The sequence below is a fragment of the Peromyscus maniculatus genome, chromosome X, assembly GCF_049852395.1.
Source record: "Peromyscus maniculatus bairdii isolate BWxNUB_F1_BW_parent chromosome X, HU_Pman_BW_mat_3.1, whole genome shotgun sequence".
Classification (NCBI taxonomy): Eukaryota; Metazoa; Chordata; class Mammalia; order Rodentia; family Cricetidae; genus Peromyscus; species Peromyscus maniculatus.
Window position 1 is genome coordinate 52,754,595 of NC_134875.1, and position 15,957 is coordinate 52,770,551.

General features: G+C 33.1%; 1 protein-coding gene across 3 annotated transcripts in view; it reads right to left on the bottom strand.

The window, feature by feature from the left end:
• Window positions 1–15,957, bottom strand: part of Nrk (Nik related kinase) — a 108,204-nt gene that overhangs the window by 47,416 nt on the left and 44,831 nt on the right. For all 3 annotated transcript variants that reach the window (XM_076562818.1, XM_076562817.1, XM_015987783.3), the window contains exons 3-8: window positions 12,637–12,693; window positions 11,332–11,403; window positions 7,511–7,636; window positions 5,851–5,961; window positions 4,362–4,452; window positions 2,046–2,176 (exon numbers count right to left, since the gene is read on the bottom strand). In XM_076562818.1, the coding sequence (XP_076418933.1) occupies window positions 2,046–2,176; window positions 4,362–4,452; window positions 5,851–5,961; window positions 7,511–7,636; window positions 11,332–11,403; window positions 12,637–12,693 (588 nt within the window). The remainder of the gene's footprint in view (window positions 1–2,045; window positions 2,177–4,361; window positions 4,453–5,850; window positions 5,962–7,510; window positions 7,637–11,331; window positions 11,404–12,636; window positions 12,694–15,957) is intronic.

A 15,957-nucleotide genomic window follows, 5' to 3' on the forward strand; every position in this document is an offset into this window, starting at 1 on the left:
CTACTTCCTGAGTGCTGGGATTAAAGGTGTGTACTGTCCAGCAATTTAATTCTGTATATCTCAATTTTATTTATTGTAGAATGCTTTTTAATTGCATTTCATAGGATTGTTATACATGCACATGTACATATATATGGGTATATGCACATATAACATATATGTATATTTAATATACATGTAGATATATTTAATATTTTTAAACATTAATATACAAACAATGCTACATATAAACCATATTTGCTGATGTATTTTATATAAATCATTGGATACATATTTCATTAGCTCTTCGAATATAATCAATTCAACTTAGAGTCATTATGAAGCTCTTATAAATTATCTCTACCATTATCAACTGTACTTGGGTTTTCAAAGTATGAAAAGGGTGATGGTGAGATGGTTCAGTAGGTCAAGATATCTGCTGCCAAGCCTGCTAATTTGAGTTCAATCATCAGAATCCACATGTTGAAAGGAGAGAATTGACTTCTCCAAGTTTTCCTTTGAACTCTACACGTGTGCCTTTTCATGCACACAGCATGCAGGTGAATGAGCACAGATGCCATACTTAAATAAAATGGAGCTTTAGGAAAGGGTAAAGGGCACCATATTAGAGGCATACTGGCTGACCCTTAAAATAGTTGACTATCTGTGGAGCCTCAATTTATAGATACCTTAACTTTGCTTTTTAAGATATTGCAATCTTAAGTTTTCTTTTGATTATTTTGAGATTAAGTAATAAAAACAAGTTAAATTACTTGAAAGTCTGTAAAATTGATACAGATATAAGTCATGCAGTAAATAAGTTAAAGAGATTTATTTCAATAGTCTTCACAGCTCCCACTGTACTGCAGAAAGTGCAATAGGTTCTCAGTAAAATAGTTACTTTACAGAACAAGCAAAGGACATTGGAGGAAATGGCAGAGATGAAATGTAAATTGATTGATTTCAAGTATGGAGTCCTAAGTTCTGTAAAAAGAGGTCACAGTGAATTGTTTGGAAGACTTATGATGTGGCAAGTGAGAAAAGTTTCTCTAGTTTCTAGCAAATGAGGACTTTTGTTCCTTTCCATATTGATTTTTTGGAACATATGTTTGTATACATATACGTATACATGTGCATTTCAATTTGAGATTTCAGTAGAAATGTTCATTTTATTCCACTGATTTTCTGTGGTTCTGGAAATGAGCCAAATGCTAAAGATTTTCTCCAGTATACCAAGTAATTAAATTATTATTTTTATTTTTGAATTTACAAGGATTATTTGCCTTACATTTATTCTTTACATGTGGAACTGGTGATTAAACGTAGGGCCTCATGAATGTTAGACCTACTGGCCAGTATCATCAACCATATTTTTCACTCTTAATTTTGATACAAAGCTGACCTTAAACTCACTTTGTAGCTCAAGCAGGCCTAATACTCCTGCCTTAACTGCCCAAGTAGTTGGGATTACAGTCTTGAGACCCCAGTCCTGGCTTCATTTTATTGAGTTTAGAAATGCCTCTGTTTTTGGAAGTTAAATTTCCAAATAAAGCCATCTAATATATTTTTATAAAGATGTTGCCAATAACTTGAGCTAGATATTCCTTCCTGAGTCTGAAAGAGTGCCAATGTTCTACTTTGTCTTCATTATTAGAAAATATTATTCTTATGCATACTATGAAACCACATGTAGGAATAGAGACTATTTCTGATTAGAGGTTATTTAAAAGGAAGATCTACTTTTTATCCTCTTATCATTAAAATAGATATAGTTGGGGCTAAAGAGATAGTTCAGTGGTTAAAATCACTTGCTGCTTAATCATGAAGACCTGGATTCAGATCCCAGCACTCATGGTTACCTGACTGACAAGTAATTGTAATTCCAGCTACGGGGCATTCCATGCTATTTTCTGTCCTCTATGGACACCTGCACACAAATGTGTGTATACACTCACAGAGACACATAGATACACATACATAAAATAAATCTTAAAAATAAAATAAGATAAATGTAGTCAACATTATTTTTTCAAATCTCAATCCACTGTCTGAACTATGATACTCACTCTGTAATCATAGGAGCGTCTTGGGTCCTCATCACAATTAATCACCTCAGGGGCCATCCAGTATGGCGTACCAATGAAGCTATTTCTCCTTCCATTTGTTCTGCTCACTTGGGCACTCACTCCAAAATCCACTACATATGTCAAAATAATTAATCAGGAACACAAATCTCAATAAGTTATTGCTTTAACTTGGAAAGGCAATACAAAAGCCGCAATGGATAACAAATTTTCTTTCTGGCCCAGAAAACTTTACCAAGACGTCTTCTCCAGGAATACTGGGAAACGAGCTTTAGCTGCTATTTATGTTGGAATGAGACCCAACAGCACTGTTATAAATTTAACATAGGTTTGGATAAATGTTTATCATGAATATTAAAAATAAAGTTCCACTGATTACCAAAATGTGGCATATGGCATATGTAGAGCTTGGAACTGCCACCAAGCTGGAGGATAAATAGCACTACAAGCCACATCTTAGTAATGTAAGTACTGTTAACAGTTAGGAAGGAAGTCTCATGCCTGACATCTGAAACTCCAATTCTACTGATAAGGAAAAGTAAGCTTCCTGATAGAAGTTAAATAAGTATACAGGTCTTCTGAATCAGGTACAAAATTATCTGGACTGTCTATATCTTAGTTTTGTGTCATAAAAGTTCAGTTTCTTATTCATCTGTGGGATACATTGTAAGAAAATATTTAGTATGGTATCCTGAGAAACAGACAGAAAAGGGCTGAAGTAGACTGGGGTTATTAATTCCAAAAACAATAAGACAGGGATGAAATATGAAGTAGATTTTCAAATTTATAATGGTTTCTGGGAATCTGGAAGATGGTGAACAAAATAACTGAAAAGCAGCTTGAATAATTTAGTGGAATCAAAGAAAAATGAAACAAAATTAATAGTTTAAGACAGTCTTTCAGAGAGTATCTAACAAGAGGGAGGAATATTCCAAATATTTTTTAAGATCTTTGGTCTCTATCTAAACTTTAAAAAAGTATTTCTTTACATAATAGCTCAATCTTCCTACTCTCTCTAATAGCCAACTTTAAAGCCAATAAATACCTAGGAAGGTCATAAACTGATATATCCCATATATGCAGGGAAAGCAAGTGGGTAAAATCTACAAGAAATAATGGAAAATACAAGCTTTTAAAAGGAAAAGAAAATTATGATAAAATGTAGAGTTGAAAACTCAATAATGAAGCTGAGTGCGGTGGTGCACAATTTTAATCCTAGCACTCAGGAGACAGTGGCCAGAGGAGCTGTGAGTTCAAGGCTAACCTAGTTGACAGAGTGAGTGCCAGGATAGCCAGAGCTACACAGAGAGACTCTGTCTCAAAATAATAGCAGCAGCAACAACAACAAGAACAAAAGCAAAATAAAATTCAACAATAGAATAATTTGTATTTTCTTTAATTATGCAAGAAATGTATTATGGATATTATTATCATTTTACAATGTCTTCCCTGCTGCCAATTCTGTGCATTGCTTAAAACAAAGTTATGGAATCGAAAATCAAACTATTTAAGGATTTGCCTCATGAATAAAGTACATCTACATTAGTGAATAGACTTTGAAACAGATATTTAAGACACTTTGTTCTTGCAATTTCTGTTTCATGTTAAGAATGTTTGGCATTACCAGCAACTTGACCCAAGCATGTGAATATAGGGTACATATAGCTTGACAGTGTATTTCAGTGTACTTGATGTTGCCAGTTTTGCAGCTTATGCAAATGAGACATGGTACGTTTTCTCAAAACTACTGTTATTTCAAGAAAACACAATTACTATCTCATTTGCTCCACAAATATTCAATAAAATATTCTTAATGACCAAAATCTCTCCTCTGGTTCTGTTTATTTAGCAAGAAAATGGGAAATTCAGAATTTGGTTTCCATATTATTGCAACATCACTTCTGATCAAATATTTTCAAGGAATAAATGCAAATAAGCAATTTATGTCTAAACAATTGAAAGCTATTTATAGTCTTCAAAATACAGCTCGATTATGGGCAAGAATATTTTTTAAATGTTTAACACCTACCATGATTCAATCACTATAATAAGTATGAAAGCTATCTCTAACATAGTTTAAAGCAATAAATGACCAAAAAGTACAACTTATATTATATTTAAAGATAGTTTATATGCAGTTTCAAAGAAATCATTAGGCATATCCTTTTTACTTTAATGCCAATTTCCTGCCAAACAAAGTTTCAATAAAGCCCAAATAATAATATATTGGCACTGATATGATCAAAGGCATTCTTCTTCACTTTCTACCTCATCTAACCCTTGCCAGAGTGAACTTACCTAATTTTACTTCAGCGTTATGAGTCAGCAGCACATTTTGGCCTTTGATGTCCCGGTGAATTACTCGGTGTGCATGAAGGTGAGCTAAGCCCTGTACATACATACACATTTTAAAAGTCAGGTAAGTATATAGATACGTATTTTTTCCAGTTTTCTAGTAGTGCTTTTAAGTGCTTTTGGAGAAAAAAAAGCTTTTGTTAAGAAAAATGGTCCACATTTGGTTTTTCAAACAAAATTCTTTCTTTAGGCTGGAATGACTACAACCAGTTCCCAGAAATACTACTTTTGGCTATAAGGAAAGGAAAATAAATCAGAATACTCATGAAAGAAAAAGAACACCAAAAAGTAATATTTATATAGATTGGGAAACTCTATCCTCCTTTATAGCCTCTATATTTCTGACTAGCCATGACAGTAAAGACCTGGACATCTTAACTATGAACTGTTTTGTTCTGTTTCTTATCCAAACATTTGTTTAGTCTAAACTATTTTCTGGTGAGGTCTGTAGGCCTAGAATTGGGGGGAATATGGAAATTCATTTTAAAGTGTGTACAATTTGGGTTGGCTTACCGTGTTGGCGGCAGCCCATTCACCACGGAAAGAACCCCATGACCTGGCTAGACCATGCCATGGTATGCAGTGTTGCACTTCAGTGAGATCATGTCACACACTAGTTGGGCATTAATAATACATTTATTGAGATTTTATTCAGTGTCTGACATTGTGCTAAATGTTTAGATGGAGTCACTGCTAAGTTATCCTAGAATCCCTTTGGGAAATATGCTATCCTCCTATGTTATGGGTAAGGAAAATGAGATCTGGGGAAACCAAGAAATTGATTAAAGGTCACACACAACTAATATGTGATGAACTGAAATCCCAACTTGGTATATAGTTTGCACTCTTAATATATTTGTATTGTTATTGCAAATAAATTCAGACAAAATGGGAAGAATGGCATCCCAAAAGTGTTGAGGGTAATCTTCATTTTATTAATATCCTTTTCTGGTGACCCTTAATGACTTAAGCATTGAACACCGATTAAAGTTGGCTGACCAAGAAGCTCATTACTTTCATCCAATTTAATGTGAGAAGTAAGGAGAAATGTGGGGCTATTTTCAAATTGATATATGCCCATTTAAAAGGCTGCAGATGGTTTAGGGCCACACTGTAGAACACTAACTTTTCCTGATTAGACCTCATCTTAATCTATGATGATAGTCTTATATGCTTAAAAAATAATTAAGCCGTAATGTCAGTCCCATGATTTGATGAACATAGTAGCATGAATCTCACAGAGAGCCATTCAAGACTATGATTTGAGCTTTTGGGTCTTTGGGGGGATTCCTTATCCACAGGTTATGTCTAAAATTCTTAGTCAGGTGTACAGTACAAATACACACACACACACACACAAAAAAAAAATCATGTGTGTGTTTTAGAGTTAGGTTCTTTTAAGATCAGGGGCAAGGATTATTTGAATACTCACCTGAAGAATTTCTCGACAGATATAAGCAATCCAGTCTTCTTTTAAACTCTGATTTCTTGTCATCCTCACCACATCAGTGACTGAGCCTGCTGCACATAACTCCATCACAATCTGCAGAGGATCCATAAAACCATAAAATATTTTAAAAATTACAACAGTGGAATGAGAATTTGTGAAATTAGGTAAACCAGGAGGCACATCTGAATGTTTCGTTAGCAGGTGGGATTTGAACTAATCCATGGCATGTAGGTTTTGAAGGTTGTAGTTTGAGATACTTAGAAGGAAGATAATTCATGTTTATATATATAAAAGAACAAATGCCCTTGACCTTAAAAAGAAGTTTTTGAGGAGAAGAAGCCTGACTGTTGACTGGAGTGGAAAATAAAATAAGGAATATTTGAGAGACCAGTTTGCCTGGATGTGGAAAGTCTTCAAAGAATCTACAGCTCATTGTTAAGATTAGATTTGTTTTCATTTCTTAATGGGCTAGAATGACTGAATGAACAGAGTACTAATGTATCTGATAACGAGTTAATATTTCTAATAACTTTACATATTGTGTGAAAGTTAAATTTGTAATATTTTATGAAAAATATAATACACACAAAAATATTAAATATAGTAACCATGGAGTTGTGGAACATTATTTAATAAAATTTCAACTATGATTATCAGAGAATAGAGACTTCAAGTTCCCTGGAACATCTGTGAAAAACAGGGTTAATTTGAACACCTCTAAATTTGGTGGTTCTAAGAATGCTGTTATTAAACTAGAAGCATCACTATCATCTATGGACTTACTAGAAAGGCCATACTTCACACATATTTCAGAATTACTCAATTTAAAAGTCCGTGAAAATGGGCCAGCACTCTGTGTTATAGAAATTTCTCCAGAAGTTCCTGATTCATGCTAAAGTTTGAATTTCATTGTAATGTGTTGTTGTAAGCATTTCTCCATTGTCAATTGTCCACATTCCCAAAATCCACTATGTAGAATGTAGTAGGACTTTTTATTGACACTAGAAGATCCTGAAAACTTTTTATAATTATTAAAAAAAAAGTTATCCCAGTTTATGTCCCAAATACTCTGTTTTTAAAGATATCATTCACTAAAACTCATTATCTAAGACAGTAGAGTACAGGAAAAATTCTAGTAACTGTGGATTAGTTAGACTAGGTTCCAATAAGTTACTGAAATTTCTATTTTTTGATCTGTATTTTATAATAGCCCAACTATGATGACAAATCAATGAACCATTTAGCTATATTTATGCATAAGTGCACATATGTCAAAACACCTAATATGTAGCTATCTGTTCATGTCAATTGCTAATTCAAATTTATCCTCATCTGTTTATTATTTCTAGCCCATCATGCCACCTGGATACCAGCAAAAAGGAAAAAGAGCAAAGCTATAATTTACAATTTGAATTTTAAATTAACAGTGTTTGTTTTGGTCCTCCTCCATCCAATCGAAAAGCTCTTAGATGGGCATTTAGGCTACTCTTTCCATTTCTTATCATGCTGTCTAAAGGAGTCAGAATACATTTTGTCATACTGTCTTGAACAGTTGAGGGCTTAAGTTTTCTAGTAGGAAAGCAAATATCACATTGCGCTGGACTTTTCTTATGGAAAAAGACAAAGGCAAAGAAAAACGTACCCAAAGTTGATGTCTATAGCCAGGGGGACTCAGCTTGAAAAACGCACCATAGAAGGACACAATGTTTTTGTGGAAAGAGTACTTCCTCAGCAGATTGAGCTCAGTCCTGAGATCCTCCTCTTCATCCTAAGCAGTAAAAGCAGACAAGAAAGCTTTAAGCTATGTAAATTGGTGGCAGTTAGTATCAAAAGTATAATATATTTATAAAGCAAAATATTATAGTAACAGTATATTCTATAGTGATTCAAAATAAGACCTCAAGAATTAACAATGAATGGAAATCTCTGAAAAATTATAATTTGGGAGTAAAAAGAAACAATGAACTAAAGATCTCTTAGTCCATAAATTCTTATAATGTGATCCTAGAACAGTATCACTATACCTCGAGAAATTATTCAATAAATGGTGTCAATATTTTTCTAAATTTATTGAGATACAATTCACATATTATAGACTTTGGTCACTTAAGTGCATAAATGAAATTTTATAATATGTAATCTCTTCAGATCAGCTATTTCTGAGGTTTATACATGAAATATCCATTCATAAAGTAGTAGTATTTCATTTATTTTGGTTTACATTCAATCAAATTATGGGTACATTTGTTATTTCTACCTTCTGGGTACTATGAATAATGTTTCTATGAGCGCTCATGTGAAATTTCTTAATGTACATGCTTTCATTTCATTCTGATGATTCTAGTGTGGTTAATATTATGATGAAATGCCAAACTCATATTCAACAGCAACTGCATCACGTTGTCTTACCAACATAACATATATAGGAAGTTCTGATTGTTCCACACTCACCAATAGTTGTAAAATCTGTTCTTTGATAGTGAAATGATAGTATTGTGTGGTTTAATAATTTATAATACCCCGATAAAAAGTAGTTTCAAATTATCTTATCAATTTCTTTTTTTTTTTTTTTGGTTTTTCGAGACAGAGTTTCTCTGTGTAGCTTTGCGCCTTTCCTGGGACTCACTTGGTAGTCCAGGCTGGCCTCGAACTCACAGAGATCCGCCTGGCTCTGCCTCCCGAGTGCTGGGATTAAAGGCGTGCGCCACCACCGCCCGGCTCAATTTCTTATTAGCGTGTGTGTGTGTGTGTGTGTGTGTGTGTGTGTGTGTGTGTGTGTATTGCAAAACACTGAAATAAAAAATTCTTTGCACATTTAAATGTTGGGTTGTTTTTTCATTATATAAATGTAAGGTTTCTTTTTTAGATAATATAGATACAAATTATTCACTAGATAGTGGGTTTATAATTATCTTCACCCATTCTCTGAGTTGCCTTACACTTTCATATTTTCTTTGGAGAAAACACATTTTTACTTTTGATAAAGTCCAATGTATTATCGTTTTATTTATTAGTACTTTTGGTTTCAAATCTAAATATTCTTCAAATCAAAATCACAAGTATTTACTTTTATGTTATTTTCTAATCATGTTATGGTTTGTAAAGCATTTTATAGCTCTCGTGTTAAGGTATTTGATCTATTTTCAGTCAGATTTTTTCTCTTACATTCATAGAGATAGTAGAAAAAGTTGTGATTAGCCTTTAGTACATTTTAAAGGTATGGGTTCACTTGATGTTAATCTTGTAAAGTAAGCTTATAAACATTTTGTTTTCCTAATCATCATGTCTGTAAAACATGTAATGATCCAATCTCACTGATTATTTTCATAGATTCTTGTTAAAAGGTTGTAGTACACATTCTGTCAGAGTTGTGAATGCTAGTAAAGTAGCTAGAGACCGAAGTGATAAATACACAAGGCACATGGGTAAGACCTGATACATACACACAACAGCTACAGAGACGCATATGTGGAATTCGTTTTAATCTAAACAACTGCAAATTTTTCTTTCAAAATTTTTATCAATACATGAAACACATCTATCAATAGCAATGAATCCTTATATATCCTTTGGTGGACAGCATACAATTATAAACAATGGTGATATGGTTCTGGTGCTTAGGGGATGTTGAAGTACTCCTTTTAAGAATTATCAATTTATTGATAACCGAATCCACCTGATTAGGTGAGATCATTGAGGTGAAAAGCATAGTTTCAAAAGACAACTCTATCAAAAGATAAGTTGATCTTAGAAACGAGCAAGTACTCAAAGTATTAGTGATACTTTTCTTTTTACCATTGATTTTCCATAGTAGGAAACCTACTTACTCTTCCCAAAGTTTCATTTACTTAAAAAATACAGTAGAAGACACGAACATTTTTCTGTCTTCATAGGAGATCTATGTATGTGCAAATAACACACTTTTTAGCCAAAGTAATCAAGCTGATTTAGAGATGCTAACTGATTAGCTAGCAACGATGTTCCTTTACTAAAACATAATCACAGAATTCAAAATACATGACTTAAAAAAAATAAAACTTCCAAGAGTGGGTTTCCCACATAAATGTAAACTCTCCCAAAACAAATAAATGAAGATCAGATATGTTTGGAAAGCATTAGTGTGTTTGCCACTCTCAATTAACGGGAAGTTGAGCTTGTAAGAAACACACAAGTACATAATATCCATCAGGCCAAGTGGGTAATTTAAAACTCTCACACATCTCCCAGTAATATGATGCTCCAGTGTTTCCTGGCTCTGTGCCAGTTGATCCCAGACTAGTCTGAATACCCTGCTTTTTGTCAGAAGGCAGCTCAAGGATGCCAGAATTCCCTTTGTAAATTTACCAATGCTACAATTAAAATCCCCTTTTTACATGGAAAGAATACTAGAAAGGTCTTGGAGATTTTAAAATGTTTTTATTATTATAAACTTTTGAGGAAAACAGAATTGACCAAATAATTTCCAGTTTTCTTTTGTTTAGTGGGTTTTTGATCTACCAAAGCCAGTTATAGCTGCTTCCTGTTATGATACATTATAAACAAAAATCCTGTTGTGTAACAGATAAATCATGAAGGTATTTGGTAATGGTTTTTTTCAAATACCTAGAAAGACTCTAAATGAGTTTGTTTGTGTTATTAGAAAGTTTTTTTAATGTACATGACACTATATTTATTAAGGCATCAAGGCTGAAAAGTATCTGAACCTTATTTATTTGTCTGCAGGAGAGAAAATTAGAAAAAATTAATCAATGATTTATATTGATATGTACAATATTTTTGGTTTTAGGCTCATATAATATTTTGATAGAAAACAAAGTCGTTTGAAAACTATAATTCTGTATGCTTGAACTTATTCTAAAGCCAGTCATCATTGGGATAAGGGGGAGATCTCAAAAATTCTGCAAGGAGAAAGTGTTTCATAGTCCTTCCTGTGTTCAGGAATTGAACACAGGAATTTTGGACAAATATCTGAAGACTGTTAGGATAGGGACCATGTTGGCTATTAGTTTTGCAATATAAAGAGTAAGCATAATTTGCAATATAAAGAGTAAGCATAATTTGGCTCATATGCAATGATGTCTGTGACCAAAATAGTTGGACAACAGAAATTCATTCTAAAGAAGGTGTATAACATGTAAAAATGACTTTGTTAAGGTTACTTTTAGGAAAAAGTAGTTCTTGGTACAGTCAGCTCTTCCTCGGTTGCTTGCCAATGAGAAAGTTCTATACTCTGTAGACACACTCTAATTTTCCCCTGCAGCCAATAATTGACTACACCTTCTACTTTGACAGATGTTAGTGTTCAACTTTGATTAGTGAATCTATATGAATAGTAGAATATATACACTTTATCATTTCCAGCAGGAGCATATTAGAGGGAGCCCATGTAGAGATAACAATGAGCTGAAACCTAAAATTCAAGTCAAGACTATGGAGGGGCTAATGAAGACATTTACTACTCACACTGTATCTCCATCCAACAGACTTCTGATATTTATTCACTCTCACCCGCCTCCCTATTTCAGGCAAAGGAGTCTGGAAAACAACCAAGAAAATATTATTAGACCTACTAGTATGATTTTACAATCCTTTTTGCCAAAAACTTTGTGCTGCTTTAGCACTAAATTGTAGATCAATAAAACTTCATTCCTTTTTTGCTTTCCAATAATAGTATTAATCTAAAAATTTAGTTTCTTATGACATGTGTAAACTGGTCACTAAACTCGTGTTAATGGATGTAACTGACACATTAATGGTAATTTTATAATAGTAAAGTGTTATTATCCTCTTACAAATACAGGCAATAAATATTAAGCATCTATATTCTTAATTTTTAAATATTTCAACAAAGATTTAATGTGAACTCCTAAGGTAAAACAAGGAATTAAATATTTTACAGAGTCTTACTAAAAAAACATGGTGGGTTATTTGGAAACTATGGTTTATAAATCCACAAAACCTCCAAATCCCCTGAATCTCACATTGGTCTGCAACATTTGACATTTACTGGCAAAAGAAAAGTACTTGACTCTTTCTTCACTATTTTCAAAGTAACATTTCATTGTAGCATACAGCAGTTCCATTAAACTACACAGTCTTTCAAATATTTTTCCTTTAGGATAGAATGCAATAAAAATTTCTTAACTTCTGTTATGTTCATGTAATTATTTTGAGAAAGTGAATTACTCAAGCTAAAGAAAGAGGGCAGAAATCAGTCCTTTGCAAGTTCTTTGACAATAAATTATGAACTGTGCCACAATTTTATGAATGTTAGCAGGAACAGTGCCAATTAAATTGTCTCTCTTGCTTATCTGTCAGAAAATATATGAAAAATGTGCATCTCTGACAACTTCTTCCCTTCTACCTGTCATTGGGGATCTAATGGTCTCAATTCTCAAAAGAAATTATTGGAGAAAAAATATGACAGAGCAGAACAGTATTAACACAATACTAAAGGAAATATCTTCTTTGCTATCCCCAACAATTGATAATCAACTGAAAATAGAGGGGAAGATAGGTATTTCCCCAACTGGCTCATAATATCAAATATTTGGAATTTATGGTGTAAGTGAATTATTTTTAATGTGGAAATAAAACTAACCAGTAAGTGTAATACATTATTAACTGTGATTACATAAATGTAATTATTCCATATTAACTCACTAATATATAAAATCATAACTTGAAAACAGTACTTTTGGAGTTGTTTATCCCATGTACACAGTGTATTAAGCATGCAGACTACAGAGAGGACACAGTATTGATTACCTTCCGGGCATTCATTACTTTAACAGCCGTTAACGAACCAGTCTTTTCATGGAGTCCCTGATAGAAAGGATAGTGAAAAATGTTAAATGTTTGTTATTTACTCAGCTATAAAGAAACTAATAAAGTGAAATATATTATAATTAAATAAAGTCAAGATCATAGCATGTTAATAAGTAGGTATCTGTGTTTGTAGTGAACATAGCTGTTATCAACATTTATATAAATCCAAAGCACTTCACTGAAAATGAAGCAAGTTTATTAGGTAGCTAAGATGTTTGTGCATATATTAATCTGTGGACACAACTGATCATGTAAAATTATTATTTATTTAATATAAGTAATAGTCTCGATTTGTGTTTCACCAAAGAATCCATATGAAAAGCACAAATCTTCAATTGAAGATAACAACAAAAAGAAGACATTTTACCCTATACTTTTTGACCTACATGTATAAGTACTGTGCAGAGATATCTTCCTACTGAGTATTTCTTCATACACACAATTTCTTCCATAATGTCCACTGGTAAGAGTGACACATTTATGAAATATGTTCTGAAAGATTTTTTCTTATTGGAATCACACTGATTTCTAACAATACAGTCTTAGCCTAAATGCAAATCATAGATTTATAATAGTATTAATGTGAACATATAGAATTTTTAGTTAGAGCTTATTTTGTGGCTGCTGATTTTTTTAAAAAAAATATTTCATTCTGTGGTAATAGAAGAATTCCAATCCAGTGTTACTATGAGTATGTTAAGTGGAATGCCTTATACGATAGTTTTCTAGCAGAAAATTATTCTTGGACTATACACTAGGTTGAACAGTATTCTTACAAATTCCAAGTTCACCTTGTACTTCAGATTGCGACCTTATTTGGTTATACCTGCATTTCTCTGTAGGCACATTGAATTACAACTTTCCTTTCTTTGATTCTAAGAGGTTATTCATGGGTCAAACTGCTATTCTGTTCATACTACTATTCTGTGAAATATAAAGCATTTGGCATACTAGCAAAGATATTAATCATATATCTTCTCTGATTAAGAGTAAAATTTGAACTCCATCACCACCATACTTGTAAACACACATTAGTGAGGTACTTGAATGTCAGTAAGTGCTTGTACTCATGGTCTAAAGAATCAGTTTGTTAATAGCCTCGTAATCTGTGATTGATGCTCATTTTATAATTGCACACAATTATTTTGTAGTACAATTATACACTAAAGTGGAGTTTCAAGAATTTACTGAAGGGAAACTAGCTAGACCCTAGGTCTTGAAACCATTTATTAGGTTAAGACACAACCATTACAAGCTTCCATAGATGTCTAGTATATTCAAAAATACATAATTATAAATTGTTGCTATTAAGGTAACCTTTCAGAGTTTTCCCTTGTACACTGATTTTATTTAAACATCTACTATGAAATAATTTCAAACTCAGAGATTAGTTTAAAAATGCAGAATTCCTATGTATTCTTTTTCAGCTTTCTATAATGTTAGTATATTACACTGACCATAGTATAATAATTAAAAGTCAATATTGACAAGATACTCCTTTAAACTATATTACAGTTTATTTGAGATTTTTTTTGGTCAACCATTTTGGATAATGTACCTCAGCTTTAGTTTATCTGATGCTTTCTTGTAATTATTCTGGGGTTACACACTTGGAGTGAAGAACAAATAAATGAAGTGTCCCTTTTATCACATGTGTGGTAGAATATTATTTGAAGGTGTGTTACTTTTGTTTATGTTGCATTTGTTTAACTCTGTGAAGTCATATTGCTGTACCTGTGTAAAACACCTGATGGTTTAATAAAGAACTGGCCAATAGCAAGGCAGGAGAAAGGATAGGTGGGGCTGGCAGTCAGAGCGTATATATATATAGAAGGAGAAAACTGGCGAAAGGGAGAGATCTAGGAGCCAGAGAAGGGGAAGACATCAGGGGTCAGCCACCCAGCCACCCAGCTACACAGCAAGCCATGGATAAAAAGTAAGATTTTCAGAAGTAAGAGAACAGGAAAAGCCCAGAGGCCATAGGTAGTAGATGGGATAATTTAAGATAAGGAAAGCTGGCTAGAAACTAAGCCAAGCTAAGGTTGGGCATTCATAATAAAGAATAAGCCTCCATGTGTGATCTATTTGGGAGCTGTGTGTCAGCCCCCACCCCCCACCCCCCCAAAAAAGAGCAAAGAGCCAAAACAAACAACAATACACATGTATCAGGGTAAAGAGTATTACAACATAACAATTATGTTTTGACCTTGATCACTTAATGTAAGACCTGTGAAGTTTCTCCACGATTGAGTCACTGTTCTCCATGTCATAGTGTAATTCATTGGAAATGACTGACATTAGTCTTGCAGAAGGTTGCTGTTATTCTTGACCAGCCATTTACAGAATCTAGAAGCACCTTTCTGAAATAAACTAATTGTTCAGTAGTGCCATCTTGTGGTCTGCTGATTATGTGAAAGCTGTTGGCTGCTAAGAGCTGAAAGCTATGCTGTAGTGAGAGGAGTGCAGCATTTGTAATGCGGGGCTCAGTGTGGCCTTTACTTTTTCAGGTATGATTTGTGTTCTATGTCTGTGAAATTTTCTGTAAATAGATGTAGAAAATGCTAACAAATCAGATAGGCTTTGTACTCTAAAATATTAAGAATTTTCCTCAGCTCTACTGAGTATTGAAAAGCCCCAAATTATAAATTGGATTTCATTGTCCACTTTACCTATGGAAATATCAGTATACAGAAATTACTAGTTGTACTGGAATAATAATTCTTCTTAAAATATAAAACACTCAAAAATACTAGAAAGATAAACTGTCTGAAGTCACAATTTTTAAAATGTATATGCCTATAACAGGGAAAAGAAACTTCAGAGACTTGTTACTCGTATATGTTCTTGAATCCCTAATAGAATCTGTTAAAGGGTTCAAGACAATGAATACAGGCTACCATAAAAATAGACATAAATAAGGTCCCAAGTAACTGTCCTAAACAAATTATAATGCCTTCACAACTAAACCTGTATTCTCTTCACAGATCTATTTGAAATAACTCAGGAGAGAACATAAATCCCTCAATGTGCTAATTTCAACTTGGCAAAGATTTGTGTTCTTAATTAATTTAAGAAATCAAATAAATAGCATTATTTAGTTTGTTTCCTCTGGGAAAAGCAGTGTTCCTTATTGTGCTGTTGGTTTTCAATGGCTTGAAAATTAGTACCAGCATTCTTAACATATCTTATTAATAGAAAATGCTACATACCCATAAATTTAAGGCAGAGATCACATACAAACATCTGTATATATACTGTATA